Genomic DNA, 24,027 nt, shown 5'->3' on the forward strand with positions numbered 1-24,027 from the left:
AGAAAAAAAAGGTCAAATTTACAGACTTTGGGTTATCCCTACACTGTCAACTGGATACTAGAATGCTGTATGGATTCAAGAAAAAAAGAGAAAGATATCAGTCCTTTTGTAGGTATATCCAGAAGAAAATTCTGGAAATGGATTGGTACATCTCGTAAACCGAGCTATGGTGACATGCACATGTTAATTTGAACCTTGAGCTAGGTGCAAGCATTTGGGAATTTTTTCTTTCAAGCTCCTTGAGTAACAATTAAACCAAGATACAATTTCTTACCCAAGCTCTTGGTATATAAGAAGTGAAATTCAGAAGTATTTGATTATTAATTAAACCTTCAAAGCCATTGATGTACTAGTATATTGCCGGCACAACAATAATTCTTCACTGTTTAGTGGATTGGACTGCTCAAATGATGAACAAACTAAAATTTGTAGCTTCACTTACAGTCACTGCATCTCAATATGAATGTAAATTATTTCTCTTATGGGACTTAAAACAACGAATTGCTTTAAAATTGATCACTCTCCTCTAAACATCATGATTTATGATATGGTCCACCTTTGGGTAAGGACTCTTATGAGACAGGGACCATATGACTATTAAGTATGGCTAAGCTTTTAATATTGAATATCGACACCATTGTTCTACTCTGTAGCGCTTCATCCATCAGTTCAGAGGTGTGCTATGTAGGCGGATTAAATTAATCCAACACCTGATACAGTCAAGGTCAAATGCAAGATTACTGATATGACATGCTATTAAGTTTGATGTTCAGTTTTTTAAAATATCAAATTAATATATGGTTCTGCTAACAGCTGTATTTTAGTAGATCTCTTTTTAGATTTTATTTTTGAAAGGACACTGGATTTTTTGCTCTCCCAACATTTAGTCACTGCTCCATCAAAGGCTTTAAAGCTCATAATGTTTGGTTTCAGTATACACTGATGGATTGCTAATCAAGTTTTTTCATCATCATCGGCTTACAAAATGCAGTCTGGATCAAATGCACAAAGCCATGCAATACTTGGGTAAAATAGATACTAAAAATGGATGAAGTATTAAGTCTGCTCTTGTCAAAACATCTCTTATATCTACATTTTTTAATTGAATCCTAAATTCATCTCTAATGCTGATTCTGGATTAAGGGACTTTGCCAACACCTGGTTATCTCGGAGGCAGGTTTAACACATGAGATTCACTTCACCAAACACTGCCTGCCTTTAAATAAAAATACTTGACTGTAGTCTCCACTCCTGACTTGTACCCACAGGTGAAAATAGCAAAGAAATCACACCTGTCTGTGCCGAATCAAATCGACAGCATGCCTTGTCATCAAATTCAGTCAAGCCCCGCCTTCTTTTCCTGGCGTTTTATTTCCTAATAACATAGCGTACACATAGGTAGCTAATATACATCAGTGATGATTCGTTTGTCATAGATTAAAGGTACATTTCGCAGTTAACTCTGACTGCCGGAAATAACTTTGTTTCTAGAGAATACAGAAACAAAGAAACCCAAGATTGTTTTTCTCTATAGTGAGACTAAGTGAGATTTCCTTTTGGATATATATCTGATCGAAGTGTCTTGTAACTCACAAGTTTAGGATAACATTACCTTGAGACACAGGTAAGAATAGAAAACTTTCTAGTACTGTGTACCATAACAATGAGAAGTTATATATGTTAATTCTTAAAATAGACTACAAACATTTGGTGTTTATTGAAACCCGGAGCATGTGTTTAAGGGCTAGACATGCAAACACCTCAGGTTGGTGCTTGCCGTATAGATTGTGACCCTTCAGGGCAGGCTGATCAGCTGACAAGGGATAGAAGCAGTAGTGGTACTCGAGAAATTGCTAGGTACCAGTCACCTCAAATGACTTCCAAGTGGCATCTCAAGTAATGGGAAAGATAGAGGGAATCAAGTCATTAGGGGTATATTTTGTATTGTTGTTTTATCAATAACAAAGCTGTAAGTACCGTAAATTCAAAGTGAAATAATCTTAATTATAGAAATAATTAGGTACCAGCTTTTATTAACAGAGTGATTGAATTGATTCAGGGATTGGCTAAAGAATATCCTTGCTTGTCTTAGAAATTTCCAAGTTTGTACCTGAAGGATATGATATTGGAACAATTCTTCATCTCAAAGAGTAATAGATCCCTTTTTTACTTCAAATCACATTGTGTGACTACAAGTATCTCTTTATATTTTTTAAGCTAACCTTTTTTTCATGATAACTTTATCAGTACCGTGATCTTTTATTGAGGGCTAGGATTTGTGCCTCGTCATTGCTGTGCATGTTTTTTTCCCCGCTTAATGGGGTTAAATGTTGATAATGGGGTATCACAACTAGTGCGTTGGAATAAGAATGCCAGTGTTCAAGCTTAATGACCGTGTTTGGGAAGAAGTCAAACAAAAAAGGCTCTCTGGCCTGGACAGATTTCCGGACATCTTGTCCTGTCTGGGGGTTTCAGCCCTCTTTGCCAAGTTGATCCTAACGAGGCACTCGGGGAGAATTGGTCCTTAGGCAAGTCCTTAATCGGGTGAAGTTTGGAATTTTTTATTTTTGTTTTTGGATTTAAAAACTGTTGAGGGATAAACTAAGGTGGTCTGATGTCCCTACAAACTGCGTGTTTGTTGATTTGCTAAGAGAGCAAACATTCTTGTCATTTTATATGTATTTTGTCAGAAACATGACGTTACTCCGAGTGACAGGGGCATGCAGGAAATTCCTTGTGTAGTCGGTTTAAGTTTCTGCCACAAAGAAAATCATTTGTCTATTAATAATCATGCATGGCTTTATAGTCAATGACTTCACATCATCGAAAGGATATTTATATTGAGCGAAATTTCTTTTAAAATGTCAAACTGACAATAAATCAACTGGTTAAGGAATTCCAACCTTTTTGTATATAGTGGCGACGAAATGCAGGTTTGTTTTTAAGGTAACATTTTACCTGAGACCAGGACATTAGTCATTTCCACCTTACCTCGTTTAGGTAATTAATTAAGACATGGTGTTTTACTAGACGGTAAGAACTTGTCGTGCTTCACGGAGAACAGGATAACAAGATCGGGCTCCACTAAAATATCAAGGCTTATCATGTTTTTGTTACGCTATTCCTCTGGATCAATAAATCTCAAATATTGATAGTCTCTTATACTTGCAATTACAAATTAATTATAATACCGGGTTCGTTTGGTACAGATTCTTTAGAGAGATTTGTGGGCAGTTTGAATCTTTGCCAAACAAATAAGTGGTCATGTACGTATTTTACAGACATGCAATATGTAATGGTAATTGTGCTAGTAAAGATTTGGAACCTTAGAACTGTATGGACCTATTAAAACAATTACATGGGAGAGGGGGAGAGTTAGCTAGAGTATAAGATGCTGACAATTAATTTCATTTTCGGTACTTGTTTGATACCCGAATTTTTCGGTAGATGCTACAAGTCTGCAGCTAATGTCGATAGATCATACTATATATACCTAGAAAAGCTAGCTAGCAGAGAGAATTTAAAAGTTCATAATTCATCAATTTCTGCAGGATTTTTATAAATATTATTCATATGAAATAACATAATTATTTATTATATACATGCACAAGGTGTTTTAGGACATTTAAAAAAAAAAAATTTTAAATTGTATATCTTGAGAAAAATTCTTATCTTAGTAAATTATCTTTAGATGTCAGAAGTAAATAACTATGCAGGTGTTATAAGGTGTTCTAATTAATACATTTCTCTGAAAGATATGATGAACATCTGATAAATTTGGAAGGGCAGTGACTTAACTTTTAGTCAAAATATAGACCCCTTCACGATAATTGCGATACTGCTCTCTTGCAGGGCAAAATGATATACTTTGCTGAAATTTTAGTAGGTAGATAATTAAATGACGTAAATGAAACAGTTGACGTTATGTCATATTTCACAAAACCATGTCATTTTGCCCTGCAAAAGAGCAGTAAAGCAGTTACCGTGAAGGGGTTAATTAATTGATAAAAATAAATTATCACTGAATGAAAAGTAATAAACTATTTTCTGCAAGAATTAATGTATGAATTAACAATTTATACCTCCCAAGAATGAGACTTGAAATTAAGTACAATCAAAATGACCATCATAATTATGGGTTAGTGATCTAACAAGAAATTTTTCTAGGGCCAAGCATTATTTACAATATTACATAAACTAATCCTAGCGGTACCTGCAATATTTATGGCTATATTTGCAGTCAAAGATGATACACATGATAATGCTGGGATTTTTTGTTTTCAAAATAAAAAATGTAAACTAATGCTGTACAGAGTAAAAAGAAGAAAGCTAGGGGCCGGCATAAAAAATCACATAGGAAATGTTAGGTTACGGTTTCCCAGAGGTATCTAGATTGCATGTCAGGGTACTGAAGTGAAATATTGTCCGCTGCTATTCAGCCATGATACACCTTTTGTCTGTGCCTAATCTGCAGGTGTCAAATTAACCTGAAGTGCAGCGAACAACATGACCTTGGTAAAAAAAAATGTAAACATACAATTTTAAAGGCTTTAATTGACACTTAAAATAAATGACCATTGCATGACTAAATAATTTTTAAAACAAAGAAAGTTTGTATCAATTGATTTGACTCATTTTTTAATTTCAAAGTATATTTCCTACTCATTTTATTGTTTTAATGAAGTTTTCTCTAAGCTATTTTTAGTTTTTTACTTTGGAAATGGCAATTTAAATATTTGTAAATGAGCACTCCAGTTAAAGACTACATTTTGCTTCAGTGCAATGTTTATTTTTTTTATTGCTACACAACATAGTATTTCTAAACATTTTCCCCTCATTTAAAATACAATCTGTTTTGAGTTTGCGTGTTTATTATCGCTGATACCGGCGATAAAATCCCGCGGGTCCGTTGTCCTGGTTTAATTTCGGATATCAGAAGTCCGACCGTCTAATCTCTACAATTCATTGCTTATCAAGACTTCCTCCTGCGTTCAGGTGTGATATTGTTTTCTCTCCTTGTCTTAGAGTCGTATAACATAAATGTCTGTCCACAGATGAATGTGCCGCTGTATTGTGGATTATCCTAGAGTGTCGTGATGGTGAAAGTTTTTTTCCCTTCTGAATCATTCCATGTAAAAATTAATTACGAGGCCAGGTGTGCTCGCACAGGTAAGAAACCATCGCATACACACCTACCCCGCAAATGTTAGTGAGCTTCCCGATCGATATGAATTTTTCTTAGTAGAAATATTTGATCCATATATCCGTTCAGAATAGGCTGAGTTATACATTTTTAAACATTTATTTCAACATTGAACTCGGGGGAGTTTGAAATGTTATCGATTGAACATAAATTTGACTGTTGAAATTGAAACTATTACAGTATTAAAGAAAATCAAATTTTTGTGTTACATCCTCTACTGAAATAAATACACCAGATGTTTAATTTATATGGCTGGGGACCACCAATGCGTATATTATATCTGAAATTGCTGATTTGAAATGCAAATATTTTTTCTGAATTTATTGATTAAAAAGAAATAACTGGTGTTTGGATTTTTATACACTGTTATTTATAAGGCATATGCCCCAGTCTCGCTAAATGATTGGTAAAACAACAATCCATGTTCTTATTTGTTTAGAAATGGATTGTAATATTTTAATGAATGTTTGAGCTAATGCAAAAATATATTTTCTATCATATCCTGTCCTGTATTTAAAAAAATATAGTTTATTGCATGGGCATTGATGAGAAATATTTTACCTAGCTCTCTTAACTGCCAAGGCAATGAATATGTATGTGTACGTGTGTGAGATTTGAAAACTTATCAATATATGTGTACATGCATATTAACATTAAGAAAGTAATTACAATCTCAAGGAGAATAAAAATAAGTAAGGACATTGGATACAAGTATTTGTCTTTGAGATATCCCAGTTCAGCAGTTTTAAACATTGGTCTACTACTGTCAAATGCTTTCTTAGAAGAGAAATGGTCAACACATTTTAATCAAAGTTGGTGGTTTCTTTGTTTACTCTAGGGTGATCCTTTCAGGATTTGTTTGTGCTAGTCCTTAATTCTAGCCATTTACCACTTACCCAGTATTTGGAATAAAGCAGTGTTACTTGGAAGGAATTCAGTATATAAAGGTAAAAATCCCCAGTGTGGCGAGATGTAAATAAGAAGCTTTGCAGAAAAGGGGTAACCCCATTTAAACAGTTTCTTATATCACAGACATTTAAATTCTGGCCCTTTATATCACTGACAGTGGTGATTTCTAATTATTTCACTGACCACAACAAGGAACATTATATGTGTGTAAGTCATGCATAGAAGAAAGGTAATATTATCTTCTTTTTGTATTGAAACTGATATTTGTCAGGCAATGATAGGTATAAGAATGTGATTTTGTTCTGGAATACATGTATTACACATCTACTTTTCAATTTCTCTTGAATGAATCAAAGTTAAAAAACAGGTAATATTTAGTGGTTGGTTTCAACTTGCTTTATGTAAACTGTTTATGGACACATAACTACAGCTGAGGTGTGAATATACCGTTATGGCTACTGTCTTTCTTTTTACCTCACAGTTTTAATCTTCTTGGACAGAAGTTGTGGTTGTTTTTTTTTAATACTAATTCTAGTCAAATTCTTTGCTGCTAGTTAATCAAATACCTTGAAAATTTCAAGTTTGTCATTTGCTAACAGAGTATAATGGCTGGGTGTTTCTTGACTGTAAATGGGAAATATGATGTAATTACTGGTGCATTGATATATTGAGTGAAGACAGTTGAGACAACATTGTGTGCACCCTATCAAATATTTAAACTCTTTTGTGGTCCTAAAAGGCCCGCATTCCTCTTGTCAAATTAAAAGATTTGATTGATCTCCATGGTTAATATTGGTACACATTACTCTTCGCTAAATGGATAGGTATATAAAACAGATGATGAAATATTAATATGTGACAATAGGTCCCTTGCACAGTTTGTAGGCTGTGTCTGTTTTTCCAGTTGGAAGAGTCAGTGTATGTAAGGATTAAATCAATTCTTTGATGCTAATTGTTCTCGCTGTGCCCTACAATGCTTCTTCATCAAAGCTTTCTTTGTGAGCCCTGGCTATGTTGTGCTTTGACATCCTCTTGTTATTGGGGACTTTTTCTCTGTTGGGTTCAAAATGTTCATGGCTTGGACAAATAGAAAATTTGCACACCTTTCCAAATCCCCGATAGGACATAAGCGGGGAGGTGTGGTATGCAGTGTTTATGTGTTACTTCACGATTTAAATTTTTATGGAACAACTTTCTCTTTACCTAGCAGAAGGTGTTGAAGAGTGTTTTTCATGGATCATAATTGGATTATTGCGGGTGGTCTTCATGCAGGAAAAGGGCAACCATTTTTTGGCTTGATTACAGAGTTGAAATTGATCGAAAAATACACAGCTTAGAATTTGTTGGTAGTTGACTACTTACCAATGTGCATAATTGATGATATATTTTATTCTGTTTGGTGTGCACATGCTATTGATTGGAATAAGTACTTCTGTTGACTCTGAAGACATTATGAATACTGCAGCATTGCAAACAAGGCCACCATCTAGATTCAGGTGAGATCACAGTTGACTCACAAATCACTTTCATTCATATCATATTTTCCATAATAGAGAAAACACAGACAGAATTTATTTTCAAGGGAAGAGACATGACTTCAAGGCAATTTCAAAAGAGCTCAGTGGGAAGTATATTAGTTTTGGTGATTCCCCTACAGAGCGATTCGGAAAAAATGTGTCAAAGCGAGAGACTAATGAAGCTAAGGAATGGATACAGATTAAAAAGAAGTCATTTCACCCCTCATTTGTCTGATGTCACTTTGTCTGGTCCCAGGGCTAGACTGATTTTGTTTGGTGGAAGTAATACGACCCAGTTCTGTGGTTGACACAGGAGAATTCAGCACAGTTGCTACAAATTTGATTATATTTCACGTATTGAAGATGGATGTAATAGGGTATAACTCAATAAATATGCTAATGAAAATTATGCACAGAAAAAAAAATCATTGAGATGTACGTATGTCCAATGGAATGATGGTTACAACATACATGTATTCATCTCTGGTCTTTTTCCACTACAATGGCTATAGATGTTTTTATTGTCACTTGCTTTCAATTTTAAACCTTTGGCATGAATTGTTTATTGTTTTTTAGTATCAAGCACAATCTAAGCATTAAACAGTGCGTGATTTTGTGTCAGCGTGAGGTTAGGCCATCATTAAAAGCTCATTGCCCTCCAACCCAATACAGGTTTATCTGAGCAGATATTGTCCAGGGGTAATTAATGATAGGTAATACATTTCAGATGACCCGGTCCATGTTATTATTTTACTGTTATTTAATTAAGGTCTGAGAGTGCATAGCCCACTGTACACCCTATCATTACCTGAATGTTCCTGACAGGTAAACATGCATGCACCTTGCTTTCCCCCGAGATGAAAAAAGGGGGCATGGCGAAAATGTCCAGTCTATCATATGTGATGTAGACCAAAGCGCCAGTGACCAGTGGGAATTTTATGATTGACATATAGCTGGTAATTGGCCATTTGTATGGGTGCTCTGAATGGGCATCATAAAAAATCTTTCCATAAAAACACCACTTCTTCACAGGCCGAGTCGGGCCTGACTACAGGTATACTATTCAAGTAGCCTCGGAGAGAGGGTGGTTATAATTGTACAGGAAAGGTCAACCCCCGACCAATTTAACGGTCCTAACACATTAGGTCCCCCTGGCCTGTATTTGGGTGTCAGCATTATTTGTTTTCATGATTACAGCCTAATAATGTCCCAAGCATTCATGGTATAGATACTGTCCCCTTTTGCCTGCCACTGGGGCACCGATTTTATTCTTGCCTCGTGAGACAACACCCTCTTGTTTTTCTTTTTCTCTTTCCAAACTGGAGGATTAAATCTTGTCTAGAACAGTGTCCTCTCCCTGTCGAGTGAAGAGATTAAAACATAGGAAATTTTGTAATCCTTTTCCCTGCTTACATACGCAGGTAAGAGGATTTCATTAGCCTGTACAGTGAAGAAAGGGCTCTTGGCAGAGCACAGCCAGAAAGTCACTAGCCATTGTTTAGGACTTTTCCCAGTTGCTAAAAGTCAAGTTTTTCGCCCACTACTTGAACCGAAATTACTGTGTGGACGCAGTGACCTATCTAGGAGTGTCCATCTTTTGGAAAGTACCAATTAAAATATTATTTCTGAGTATACAAGGTATTATTTGGTGAACAAGTGCAGTGGGTCGATCCATCCACTGTTTGTGTTGGCTTAGAATGTCATTTGTGTTTTGAAATTGAAAGGAATCACTGCATGTAACATTTTGTAAGTAAATGTACAATTTTGTTTTCTTGTTTTTCCACACAGCGTCAACAATTTATTTATTTCTAGTTTCTTTTTGGTATCTAAAGTGGTGTTTTTCAAGGCTGCATGTGCAGCATGTTTTTTATTAATTTGCTGATAATTTTAATGATTTTAATGACTATTAGACTTATTGCCTCTTTGATTTTGTTGGATTTTGACCATACGTTCATTATATATGTGTCCTTGGTTCACAAGGTTTGATGATGCGCCAAGATTTGAGGAGGGTTGGGGGTGGGGGCATCCTCATTTATAATACTTTATCTGTTATTTGTAAAACAAATGCACAGTGTCCGTTATCTAATGACATAACGGCAGTGACAGGCAGACAAACAGACCCGGTCCAGTCTGTGATACTAAGGCCCTATATCAGCTTCATGCGATTGTGTACTGTCAGATTTTAGAGTAACGCAAATCGTGTTATGAAACCTTTAATTCAATATTTACCTGGTATCTTCCAAAGATTGTGTAACAGCCTAAATATTTGCGCCACTGTGTAGATGATTTTATAGAGGAAAGATTTAAATGTTAAGTGCCTTTCAGTAATAAATTACATTTGTTACAAGGAGCAAAGAAAATGTATGTTTGTTGAAGCCAACATCATGTTAAAAAAAAGTTTTTCAAAGTGCGATTAAGTAGAATGATTGCAATATTATTCCGATTGAGAAATGGAACTTTCGGTGAGAGTGTTTCTTAGAATTAATTTTTTTATACTGAGTGATAATATTCACCTTTTAGTGCATTGATATTGATATATAATTTTATTTTCCTTTTACAGTAACTTCCCTATACATTTTTTCTTTTCTATTTTCTTTCTTTAAAATAGATGTCATTTTCACTTTTGTAGACATTGTGTCTATAAGTTATGTGAAGTAGTGTTGTTTTCCTTCTTCCTTTTATGTCATATATGTAGGTGTGATGTAAGAAATAAAGAGTTTACCTAATAATGAGGCTGTCAAACACCAAGTGTATAGAAAGTAAAGCTTACAGGGGGCCCCCTTGCTGTATACCTTCTCTTGTTAACGATGGTCTATCAGTGTCAAATTGTCCCAGTGGTCAACCATTTATTAAGTTTTCCCTTGCACTGCACCAGATTATATCACCACTACACATATCCTGGGGATATTGATGAACATTGTTTTTGGAGGCAAAAAAACTCCACATCAAAACAAATTTCTGTGTTTTCAGACAGTTGATGCATATCTTTCCCAGGTCAAAACAAACTGTGAAATATTTGTATAGATTTGGAATTAGGAAGCTGATAAGAGGATCATTACTGAAATTTCTGTAAAGGGAGATTTTTTAGGACCCTTGTGAATTGTTTATACGTGTTAATTTGCACGTGCTTTTGGTGAAATAACTTTAAATCTGTAAGTATATTCTTTACTTTAAAAATGAGAATTTGATGATTGTCATAAAGGAAGAGAATTCAGAAAGGATGAGAAATTCATAAAATGTATCCAATGGCAAACATATTTTGGAGAAATTGTGTTAATACTAACACAATAACTAGTTACATTCTGTATGTATACAGCGTTGTCCTCAAAATGACACTGACAAGATTGGTTTGTCAAGAAATAAGCTTTGTATCCAAAAAATATCAACAAGGCAGTGGTTAATTATCATTTGTTATTAATTATCAAGATTGAATAGTGGCCAGGACAAGCTGTTAAAGTAAAAAGTTGATGGTTTTGTTTGAGCTACTCATTTTCTGTCATTGATATCAATGCTCCAGTAATTGGTGGTTTTTCCTCACTGTCTGTGTAATTTGGTATGAACAGGGACTGATATATATACCTCTGCCAGACAAATACTGATCGATTGTGCAATTACAAGTTCATTAAGCTTTATTTGTTCCTCACAAGTGGCAAATATGGTCATATCAATGAATGTTTAGGGAATTTTGTTTTTAGACTAAACAGTTGGTGTTTCATTAAGTTGAACCAGTTAGAATTCTTTGCATTGCAGAACTTAGCATTTCATACGGTAGTTTTAGAGGATTTGAAGGCTAACTGTCAAGATATCAATAAGATCTTGTCTTCGTGTTTTTTTTTTAAACTAAGGCACTGATTTTGTGAAGGTGACTTCTCTGTAGAATTTCCCTCGGGCTTATTGGTCTCTGAAAATATTCTGGTGACCACACTATTAAGAGATTGGAATTTTTTTTCGTGTATCTATTAGAACTGAATATTCAGAGATTATGAAAATGGTGGTTTTTAACGCATTTTACCTCTCAAACAGTAATCCTCATTCAATGCATGCAGAATTTTCAAATTCTTGAGGAATTTAAAACAAGGTTTGTCCAAAAGATTTAATAGGAGCTTTTGAAATTTTTTTAAACTGAAATATTTTAAAGGTTTATAATCATGATAATACAAGGCATTTGAAATTTACATTTAATAAAATGAATGAACGAATACATGATACAGCATGTTAAAGATTTTGTCTCTGTGTGTTGTGTACTGTGAGCTGATGTGCTAGATAATTAATTACTATCTTTCATTCCACACGGTCTGAGTGGTTCATTATTCCTCGTGTTGCGTAATTCTTTCAGGTAGATTTTAGTGTTGAGACGCATTGTTTGCTATCAGGTAGGATATATTGCCTTTATTTAGTGTTAGAGGGGGCAGGGTAATGGTTATACAGAGGAATTATAGGGTGATAGGTAGGATTCAGACACAGACATTGCGTACCTGTGTCTTGGGTCTCTATATAATATGGTTCATTGATTTTTGTAGCAAACCAACTTGGATGTGATTTAGAAGATCTATACATATTTTTGTGATTGGAGTTAAAACTTTTTTGTTTATTTTTCAGTGGAAGAAGCAAAACTGGACATTCTTCATCCCACGCAGCTGGTTCAACAACAAATCAAGATCCATCTGTGACATTCCGAAATCATCTATCCTCCAGTTCCATTTCTTTGTCTTCTTCTCACCCCTCGTCTCCAAGAGATCCCCCATCAAACAAGAACCGACACTCCTTTGGATCCACCCCACCAGTAACAACCCAGAGTCATTCAATAACATCAGGGAGGCGCAGTTTACCAGCTCACTCCTCTATACCAGCATCATTTAGAAACACAGAAATCCTACCAAACAAACAGCGTCATTCCTCAGGAAACAGTAACTCGTCCACAGGGTCCGGTCACAGAGCTTCCAGTCGAGGCACCCAGAATGAGGAATCCTCCAGAAACTCCATGTCCATGAAGGGATGGAACACGATACAGGTGAGATTGAAATGTTACAATGATATCATGTCATTGACATGTATAAATAGAATTATGAAGTCATGTTGCTTTGTCAAGTTATGATATATGTTTTCATGTTAAAAGAAGGAATAATATTAAGATTTTTCTGATTTGTAATCAAGTGAATTATAGTCAAATTACGATAAATAATTTAATGATAATAGAAAGAGTAATATGAAGTTTTGTGTATATTTTTTCCCCTTAACAATCTTAGGATCTGTCACAGAAACAACAGAACTCTGCCAGAGTGGACCCTCCCAATGGTAGCCATGTAGAGCCGAGCGGGGCCAATCCTCGCCTAGGACATTTGTCTCCAGCTACGTCCTCACCTAGTCTCCACATGGCCAATCCACAACAGAAGAAGCCACCTTCCCCCCGATTGGACCTGTATAAGTCCAGCTCTGACATCAACAGCTACCCTCAGCCTCTGTCTCCCAGGAGTCCAACAAATGCCTCATTTTCATTTTCAAAAGGGTTCAAGAAAATGGCGTGGAGTCACAATGCCGATTTTTCATTGGGATACCAGGATGATAAAATGAAGGATGTGAGGCAGTCACTGCCAAGCAATAACAAACCTTTTAAGTCAGACTTACATGATTATCAGAACATTAACGAAGTGTCCTCCTCTCAAATTGAGGTAGATGCAACAGACCTGGAACTTCAGAAACTGACACAGCGACCTCCCCGTGAACCTTATGACCCTCGACCCCCGTGCTCGCCTCCAGCGCCCCCTGTTAGGGATGTGTCTAGTTTACAGTATGGGAGTAAACCGCAATCCCATGAAAAGTACCCTTCCTGGCCTGTCACACAGCCAAACCTGGAGACAGAGCCTGGGGAACCTATCAACTCCCCAAAACTAAAACCGGCATTCCACCCTCAACTCGGGCCAGTGAATGAACGAAATAGTCCCAATAGTGAAAGAAAGGGTGGGGATGACTATAAAAGAAATGCTAGTGATCCTGGCTTCAAGAAACAAACTTCATTAACCCGTTTCATGAAACGTCCAACTCCGAGTGACCACGAAAAAAGAACAATTAATTTGGAATCAAAAAAGAGTGCAGAAAGTCAAATGGAACACTTCTTCAGTTCTTCTCCAGGCTATCCGAACCCAATGATGGATCAGGATGGAAATCGCATTGGAGATGAAAAGTATAACATTCCTTCACCTCCTGAGAGAGAGAGTCGTGCTCCAGATGAGAAAACTCTTTCAGAAAAAATTGCATCCATTGTTGGACCTCACCATGATTCATGGCATGGAAGTAGTGGTTATCATAGTGATTATAAAAGTCGTGATTCATCCTCATTCAGTGACAGTCCCCACCAGGACTATAAAAAACGGGACAGTTTCACACGAGAAGGTCCAGAAAAGTCCCCAGTGGTACGTGGGTTAGTGGATACTGGTACAAATCCCCTGGGTAGTGATGGAAAGAGTGTCAGTAGTAGTTCCCTACGATTTGAGCCACCAAGGACTTACGTGGTGAAACAGATGGTGTGTTATAACACTGGAACACAAACGGAGGATAAGTCTTCCACAGAAGTTTCTTCTAGTGACAAGTACTTCCAGGAAAAATCTATTCAAGCAAGGTTGTCTAGTTCTGATAGTGACCATTTCAAACAACCGGACAGTCAACGAAGGGGTGCCTATTCTGGAAATCTAGGAGAGAGCAGGGAAACAAAGAAGAAAGAAAACTTTCCAGAGGAATATTCATCAAACATGGCTCCAATGCTTAGAAAACTTACAAAGGAATACTACGGTGGCAAACTCGGTGGAAGTGAAAAACGCCTGTCTTCTGCTTCCAGCCAGGACAGCAGCATTCGCAGTCCTGGATCTGACATGCCATCGTTCATACAGTACCCTGGCATGAAGGAGGCAGAGTCTTACAGCAGTGTTGTTATTCACCCTCATGAAAACTCCATGCCTTTCGGACGTGACTACGCGGAGTCAAAATCCAGCATCAGTGACTCAAGGCAGGATGTGTCTGGATTTGAGAGTGAAAGAAGTTCGGTGTCAGAATTGCGATCCAAACCAATGAGACACGGACTCGACCCTTCCTTGTATTCTCCAAAGTATCCCCTGTTCACGACAGGAAGCAGATCTGATTTGAATAGAGAACAAAATCGTTTATTAACAGGCCATGACAAACATTCAAAGAGCATATCTAATATTGAGGAGTATAATCGAGGTGTTCAAAACAATGACTCTTCTCCCTCTATGCCAAACAGTAGCAACTCAGATTCTCGTTCTTCCACAAGTACCCGCTACAGTTCTGAGTCCTCTCTACCATTTCAAAATTACTCCAAACCAAGACATGAATCAACAGACTCTGTGTTCACTGATCCTTCTTCTCCATTAACACCAGGAGGTGCCGAGGGACCTCGTAGACCGAACGACTTAAGCTCAGGTCGTCAGATGGGAAGAAGCGCCTCCATGAAGAAAGCTTATGGTGTGTTCGAAGAACACATTCACAAGAGACACGACAGTGATTCACTGTCTTCTTCCACCCTCTCCTCTTCCAGTGTTGTACACTCCCGGTCTCACTCCACAGAGTACCTCCGTATGGATCACTACCAGAAAATGCATGCAGAGAATAAGCACATGGCTTTGATACGAGAAGACTCCCTAGAAAACCGATCACAGGACCAGCGTTGGGAGGATATGGTACGAAAATCCAAAAGGTCTCAAGCTGATAAATCTATGAACTATGAGAATATTCAATTAGGAAACATGGGTAACGGAAATCATTCCTCAAAGGGTTTCCTAACTGTTTCCAATTTGAAGAGGACTTCTTCAGAACAAATAAGACCAATGAAGGATCGTTTCAATGAAAGATCCAGTGCTCGGAAACAAGAGGATGAAAATAGAGCAGTGAAATCTAGTGAGGATCCCAGATATAAGTTCAAGTCGCCAAACCAATCTCTGATGGATTTATCTTCCAATGATCCATCAGATTCTAGTTTTGATCACAGACCAAGGTCAACGTCTGATTCTGTTCCTAAAGACAGCAGTAATTTCTCTTCCTCTGTACGACATGTCTCGGATCCTGACAAAGCGTCACCTGACAACCCAGATATTTCCTCCTCACAAATTCAAAATGATTTCAATAAAGATTCCAACTTGAAAGATGTCCAACGAACTGCAGTCCAGAAATTCATGGACAGGGTAACTGGAAAAAAAACCGATGAAGAAACAGAATCCACAGTGTCCACGGCTGAGACCACCACATCGTTGACTCCATCTGAATCATTCCGTCTAAAATATGGCAGCCGGGCAGAGCGACAGGAGAGCCTTCGAAGATCAAGGTCAATATCCTCAAGAGACTCTGATTATATGGAAATGAGACGACCAGAGAGACAGCAGACGGAATGGAGTCGAATTCGCTCGCAGACGGGTGGTAGCAGGCCCCACTCCATTGGGTCTGACTCCAGTTTAGTGGATCCCTATGCCATCACTACTCTGCCCTCATTCTCTGATTCGGAGCAACACCAACGAAGCCAGAGTGACTCCACAGGCATTGTCTCTCAGCCCAACACAGATGAGGTAGGTTGTCCTCTAGATGTTTATATTAACTTTAATTAAGGCAAAAAAAGTTATTAATTTCATATTTAAGGCATGCACATTGTGCAGTGTTGTCTTTTTATTTTTCATTCACAAACCATGGATATATTATTCACCTTGCATACCACTTTGTAATTAGATATTTTATTTCATGCGTGTTAGATAATATGATCTTATAGTTAACGCTATAAATTTTCTATGTGACAAGTGCATGGTTGTGTTTTGTATTTTTAGAAATACTTAATCCTTAATTTATAGTAACCGTAATGCATGAGAGATAGGAAAATAAATCGTATTCCAAATTCTTGTAGTTTCTTTTAATGAAATGGTGTAATGAGAAATTAATGCAACTATGGCTAGATTTTAGCTCTTAATTTAAATATTCTTGTTTAAATTTTGCAGTTGAGGTCAGTTCCTGTGAAAGATCATACTGGTGAAAACGACGATCAAAGGTAAGTAACTCTTACAGAGTTGTTGTAAGTTTTTGCTGGCTGGTGGTTGTTGACAGATCCTTTGATAACCGCTGCGTAACAATGAGAAGAATGCGAGGCACGGGTCGTAATCATCTGGTAATCACAGGCCCCATAATCCTTGATAACGGACGACGACCACTGAAATTTCTTCCTCTCTGTAATTTTTTGTTCCCAGGGCAGACATAAAGTCGCAATTTTTGTAAAAGTAGAAACTGATAAAGTGGGTTCAGTAAGATTTCAGATTAAAATCTTGTTCAAATTAGATTGTGCAAGTGGGTTTTTTTATGAAGTCAGCTTTGATGCATTTTTTTTTTGCATACAGAAAAATCATGATTTTTCTAAAAATAGCAACTTGAATTAATTATGTTCAGTTACTATAATACACAATGTAAAATGGAATACACAGGGAGAAAATGTGTACCAATCTGTAATATGTGTTAATTGATAGTTTCAATAATCGTACCAGCAGTGGGAGATTGCCAGCAAGGCTTTGAAATCATTGTGTAGCAAATGTTCCACAGTACAGACCATTTCAATCCATGACAAAAAGCCTTACCTAAGGAAATGATTTAAAAATATTGACCATGTTTAAATATTTTTCAATGGAAGTAGTTATGTCATAATTTGTGTGCACTGGTGGAAGGGGGACTGTTTATTGATTGAGGGAAGAGCGGGTCTCCCTGAACGAGGTTTTGTGCTGTGTTGTGCTGAGCTGTGCTGGGACAGGATGGTCTTGCAGTACGTCGGCCTGACATTGATCAGCCTTTCATCACTCCCGTGTTTGTTTACCGAGTTGTTGTGACCTGTGTGTTTGTCAACATCACAGTTCAAATTCAAGGGCTTCACATAGCCATGACATAACTCTCACACATAGGGATTATTAAACACTTGACCCCCCTGTGTCTGCCTTACCTGGCCATACCTGTTATTTCTGGGCTTTTTATAAAAATAAACTTTTAAGAATCTGCAGGTTATCACGTAATATGGTACTGTTTTTCCTCAAGGTTTATCTGGTTAAGAAATCTGTGAACATCGTGATTTCTTGTTTTCCATGCTCGTACCTGTAGCAGCTGACCCATTTCAACAACACAAGGGATCGTATGTCATAGCTAAATATTCTGAAGTGTCTACTGGACAGTTTCATGAGGCTCTGATGAGGTGAAAGCAAGGGGACCAAACAAGCATATATATTTTTTTCTGACTTGAGATAAATTAATGTACAAAAAGAGTTTGGCTTGATTTTTGTACCTAATAGGCTTCTCTTGTAAATTCCTTGTATTTTTTAATACTAATAAATGTGTCACTGAAATGAACCTGCAGTGTAACCAGGTAATTAGATTAAATAGGACAGCAATGGACACTGCATGCATTTGATAAAAGAGTTCAATTCATCAGTGTAACATGTTAGGATATTAAACTATGTAATTATCTGCACTTTTGAAAAAATATTTACTTAATTTATGTGTGATTTGATATTGCAATAAAATCTGTGAATCAAGGAGTTAAAGGTATATTTATAAAGAAAATAGTTACTTTCGTGTATTAAATAGATAATAAAGCAATATTGAACAAAATATATAGACAGACTGGTTTCTGCCTCCAAATGATTAGAGATGAATGAGCAAACAGGGATTAGGCATTCGTGAGGTATATGGCATTACCTATATCAATCCTATACCAATTATCACCTGCTTGCACAATTTAATTTCCAGCCACTTTGGGTGCCATTAATTACATTGGACAAATTAAAAGACCACCTGCCTGTCTGTGGGTAGCCCCTGTACTGAGCCTGGTTTCTCAAACAGAGGCCACTGATTGGTCATGCATGAGGGACTCTTTCCTGTTCAGCAGTAAAATCCATTCAGAACACCTTTGTATTTGTCATTAACTTTGTAATAACATACACAACTGTCAGACCTTATCTCTCTTGAGGGATAAGTATAGAGGTTGAGATGGGTGAGCTTCTGTTTTAATCTGGAGTTGTTTTCTGGGGGGAAAATGTGCCATGGAGTATCCCGTCTACCTGTATGGGGGAGACCCAGGGAATCTGGACACGGTTGTGCCTCGCCCTAGAGTCTGGAGGTAAGTTGTACAGAAAGTTTACCTGTGTACACAGGTGAGTTTTTGATGACCTCATTTTCACATTTTTGTATCTGTTTGAATACACAGGGTGAATAATGATATCCTATAGTGTGATATTTTGATATGTGGAAACCTAATCCGTCTATGATTCAGAAAATCCATTGAAAAACCTTTTAAAAATGGGGACACGTTTCTATTAACTTTTTGTGCTGATTTTGTACAGAGTTTTTTAAGGGTCAGAGCCATGCATCAAATGCTTATCTTCTGTGTGTCAGTAAATGTCAGGAATTTTGACCTTGTACAGTGCATCCATGAAAATTACAATAACATAAAGCAAACACAAGATCAGATTTTAAAGGGGGGCCACGTAAATATTTGTGCTGAAGGAGATGGACTCTCAGATCCATTTCTTAAGTATACATTCTGCTGACTCACTTGTTTGGAGAGCTGTTCATCTGAGGTCATGTTCATCTCCAGATCTTGAGCTCTTGACCACAAAAACCACACTGAATGATAGCTCACAGGCGGGTGGGAGAACAGCCCTGGCCAATCTCAAAGAGTGAATGTTCATTCTGAGATTGTGGAGTTTTTTTTTCTCATCAGAACTCATCAGAATGATGTAAACAAAGGTGATGAGACTTTAACCAATCCCTACCTTACTATACTCTGACAGTTATGTCTTCCAGATATCATCTTATTTTAAACCGAGGAAATATTATTCTGGTCATGTATGTCATATCTCATCCGGTATTAAACTGCAGGGTTGAATGAAATTTAGTGAAACTTTGCGCACATCCCTTAAAATATGGATGGGCATTATCATCATTTCAAGTACATTTTACGTTTCATTCCTATGAATACTGGCAAATGAAATCTGTTTCTCTTCTCTTTGTGGTTATCCACCTCTTAAATGGAGTAATAGGGTCAGTGTGTTATGAAGTCATCACATCGCTTCATTTGCTTTATTAGCCAGAGTGTTGCTCTGGGTCCCTTTTCTCTACAAGATTGTTGAACCCCAATAAATCCGTTAAAAGTCAATGACACACAAAAGAGAAGGAGGGAGACAGAAATGAGGACCAACAACATATGTCATTGCTACATACCAGCAGATAGATTTATTAGGCAAATTATTTACAATTGACGAATGACACTCAGCTGTTAAGTTTTAATCACTGCCAATAAGATATACATGTAAATCTAAACAATGTTACTTCTCAAAAATGTTTTTCCGTGTGTGTTGCGCGATTGTACAACATGGTATCATTAAAATCTGTCAAAAGTCCCTTTGGGAACTCCGTGTTACCAATTAGGTTAATGAATTATATACTTTTAAAAGCCTGAAATGTAATAGTTACTTTTCACCCTTGTTCTTTCACCACTCTTTCTTGTATAATTTCTTAAGAAGTTGTATAGAGTTCTGAGGTGTTATGCTCAGGAATTTTTAGAACTTCTATGAATAAGTTGACTGCTGGGATCAGGGATAATCTCTTTGGCTTGGATCAGAGTTATTGTAAGTGGACAAAGTTAATGGATTATGATGTCATAACTGGCAATCCTGTATGCATTGTCCATAACAAGGCATTCAGGACACTAGGGAGATTCATTTCTAAGGGCTTGCACCATCTTATCTCTAGATGGTGGGAAAGATAGCCAAAGAATTCGAAAAATGCCAGAACAGTGCATTCTGAATGGATGGTCACTGGGTCTAATTTAATTAAAAGGAAGTTATTGCTTCTATTCTATTAGGAAAACAAGAAGCAGGCAGTCATGCCTCTTTGCCGGGAGGGTGGTCTGTGGAACATCACCCAGTGTTCTCCTGCCAGTGCTCTGTGATCGGGACGTTATTGGAAGGTCAAACGAGAGAACCCCTGACCTTGCTGTTTCTACAGGCTTAATTTAATCTGTGTAATTTCTCTGACTTTGTAGTCCATTCAATCACCAATATACGGGAGATCAGTGCTTGGACTCGGCATTCAGGGGGAAGTGACATTCCTCTTTCTCTTTAAGATGTCCCCGATATATTATACATGTACCGTAGTATTGTGGACTTGAATGTAAGCCAGAAATGCTTGTGGATATTCTGCAATCTTGATCCGTAAATGGATTTTTGGAATAGAAATTTAAATTTTTGATGTGAAGACACCAGGCTATCTATGTTTATTTTTGCGTAATTTATTTCATATCAAACAAACAGAGTCCTTTGTGTTAGTGGAATGCAAGCAGCGCCAATATTTCTCCAATTTAACCCCGTTTAAAAGTCATGTCTGCTAAAGGCGCCTAAAGAGGAATGAATTGTGTGTCGTACCCGAGGTGGAACTGTGATACTATATAGACCTTTGAGCTGATAATATGGAATGATTCCTTGATCAAACACAGAAAGGGAACAATAGAGGCAGGTGTCCAACAACTTTTGATGAACTTGTCAATATTGACGAACAGAGTCTCACAAACGTTTTTTTTCCTGGGGGCTTTTTTCTTTTACAGTTGACCTGTTGCGATGTCACTGTCCAGTTAGCTAGATATGTAGATCTTGAGTAATCTCATGCAAGTATTTCTGTACGTGTCCCCAACTCGCGCTAGTGAGCGTTTGATGGTCAGGTGGCAGAGTTACATTTTGCGGAGCGTTGTCGCAAATAGATATTGGCTGGAGATCTAATCAGTAGTGTACAAAAAACAGGAATATATTGAAATACAGGAAAAAAAGTTTAAAAAATCAGATGACAACAGGTTTTAAGATGTGACAGAACAAAAAGATTGATTCACTGGGAGATATATGTAATAGCAAATGGGATTATTCAAGGAGCGTAGATCATACAGTTTTGTACATACCAGGTATGTTAATTTTGTGTATTGTCATTTTCAACCAAGACTGTAATTAATGCTTACCGGTAAAGCACTTATTTTTTTTTTTAGCATTTTTAAAGGAAATATTTTGAGTATATATAGAGTTTTCTCAGGGGCAATAAAGACAGTTATTTAATCTTCTCTTTGGTTCATCTCCAGTGTTGCAGAAAGAAGTTTTTAGAATTAAAAGTAGGGTGGCAATAGTACAGAAACCTTATGTTTATCATTAGATCAATAGAGGAAGGAGGGAAAAACAGTTTTCATTGCCCTGGGTCAGCCAATACACACCACAGATCCCTGTGTTTACAATAGCAAACTAAACAAATTCAACAAATATTGGAACAGTCAGAGAGGAAAAGAAAAAGATAATATTGTAGATGTGGAATATGTTGGCAAGAGCTAGGCCATATCTAGAATAGCATTCACAGTTGATGGATGTTTGATTATTTGGTCAGAATTGGTAATTGTGTGATGATCGTGTAGAATGGTAACAGCTTATCCTAATACAGCTTCAGGAAATCTTCAGTTTGTATTTGTTGAATTTGCCACATGTGACTGCTTACTTGTGCGTGAACTCACAATGGGACATCGTAAACCTGATGCTCCCCTCAGCAGCTGTCGCCGCCAGAAGTATGCCAGGAATGCGGTGGATCAATATACCTGTGATACCTGTCGCTAATATCTTATACCTGAGAAAGGTGTCAGTGTTTGTGTAGATAAGTGGACAATATTGAGTTGCAAGGTGGTTAGTGGTGTTGGTCATCGGAGAGGAGTTCTGGTGCGGTGAGACGGGGAGAGAAATCAGAGACCACAAAAACAATGACTGAATCATCACAAGTCATCAGTCGATAGTAGATCAATTATGTACCGATCGATCCGATGTAAAGAAACCAAAACGCTTCCGTTTGGGATATTGTTGCATGTATAATGACTGACTGATCTAGTTTGAAGTTTATGAGGAAATTTTTTTGGGAAGTCACTTCTGGACATAATGACATCAGTCCTATATTATGGAAAAGATAGGTAAACAATGATTCTGTTTCAGTTCCTTTGTGTTTGGATATTCTCTTTTTTATTGAAGTCAGGTGTTGCAATGGCTATTTTTAGAATCTCTCATCATTTTCAGTTAGTCTTGATGTTTACAATATTCTATAATAAGAAAATATTCTCTTTAAAAAGTAACATATGTCAGCAGGAAAAAAATAACCAGGTACCAAGTAATAAACAAAGAAAACATGTTGTTTGGGTGGGAGAAAAAAGAAGACAGTTCCGTGTTTTGTCTCTGTAATTTTCTTCTTATTTAAGGACAAGGCATATATATACATGTACTAGTATTATTATTGCCTAATAAGAAAATAATGAAAAGTCGACAATTACATTCTTCTCAGGAGGAAAGTGAAACCTTCTTCCCATTGGTAATAACTGCTTTAGTTATGGTGGGGAGGTACAAAGTAAAATCTAATTAACATAAAAAATTCATCTCACATATCTAATTCCAAGTTTTATGCTGTAAATCAATTTGATGGCGAATGTTAGGAGATTGTTCAAGTGAATCCTTTGTATATGTGGTATTTCAAAACTTCAAGAATGCGATTTGTTAAATGAGTTTTGTGCAACTAAGTGTCAAAATAATGTACACAGTCTTTCATTTTGACCCGTTATTAGGGGATTAATCGTACTTCTCAGGATTTTCGTAGACATTGGCTTCTTGAAGAGGCTTGACCTATCATTTTTCATTCGAGTGTCAACCCATAAACAAGCACTTGTACCCCAGCCTGACAATGGAGATGATATCACTTATCAAATATTTAAGACCGAAGTGGAACAATAGTTTATTGATAGTAATGAGGGGTCATGATATCACACAAGATATTCACAGGTTTTATGGTTCAAGGAACATTTTTTTATAATCCTTAATCCCTGACTTTTTTTATTGACTTTATTTGGGGACTGTACACAAGTAAAAAATTAGTCACTTATTGGCAGTGTGTCAAGTATGTACTTAACACCCAAAAAAAGATAGAGGAACAATTAAAGTCCGTGCGGGTGATTGATGGTATTTAGATTTGTCGATTAAGAGATTTTTTCACTGCCCACAATGTTGTGACATTCAGAGATTCAATTTTAACTTCATACATAGATAGTGATGTTGCTTGAATTCCACGGGAAAAGTGACCAGTGATTTACTAGAACCTAATTGATAGGAGATGACTTTGATACAGTATCAAAAGTAAGCCAATCTTCATACAAATGTTTTTTGTAGCTATTTTTTGTAACCTCCAGAATTTTAATACCACCAGTGTGTATTTTTGTCTAGTATTATTGCCACTTATTTGAACCAGTATTTTGTCCCCCAGCCCCAGACGTTCTCAGTTTCAGTGGTTTAGTGTGTTAGTAGCCTGTTCATTTGT

At 36.9% G+C, this 24,027-nt stretch overlaps 1 protein-coding gene across 9 annotated transcripts in view; it reads left to right on the top strand.

Moving 5' to 3' along the window:
• Positions 1–24,027, top strand: part of LOC105337755 (protein Shroom3) — a 56,168-nt gene that overhangs the window by 23,808 nt on the left and 8,333 nt on the right. For 6 of the 9 annotated variants that reach the window (XM_034445246.2, XM_034445251.2, XM_034445250.2 and 3 more), the window contains 3 exons: positions 12,229–12,640; positions 12,876–16,199; positions 16,620–16,669. In XM_034445246.2, coding sequence (XP_034301137.2) covers positions 12,229–12,640; positions 12,876–16,199; positions 16,620–16,669 — 3,786 coding nt within the window. Of the gene's footprint in view, positions 1–1,419; positions 1,625–7,549; positions 7,609–12,228; positions 12,641–12,875; positions 16,200–16,619; positions 16,670–24,027 lie in introns of those variants that run through there. The other 3 variants (XM_011442634.4, XM_034445252.2, XM_034445247.2) reach the window with 3 other exon arrangements.

The sequence above is a fragment of the Magallana gigas genome, chromosome 2, assembly GCF_963853765.1.
Source record: "Magallana gigas chromosome 2, xbMagGiga1.1, whole genome shotgun sequence".
Lineage (NCBI taxonomy): Eukaryota > Metazoa > Mollusca > Bivalvia > Ostreida > Ostreidae > Magallana > Magallana gigas.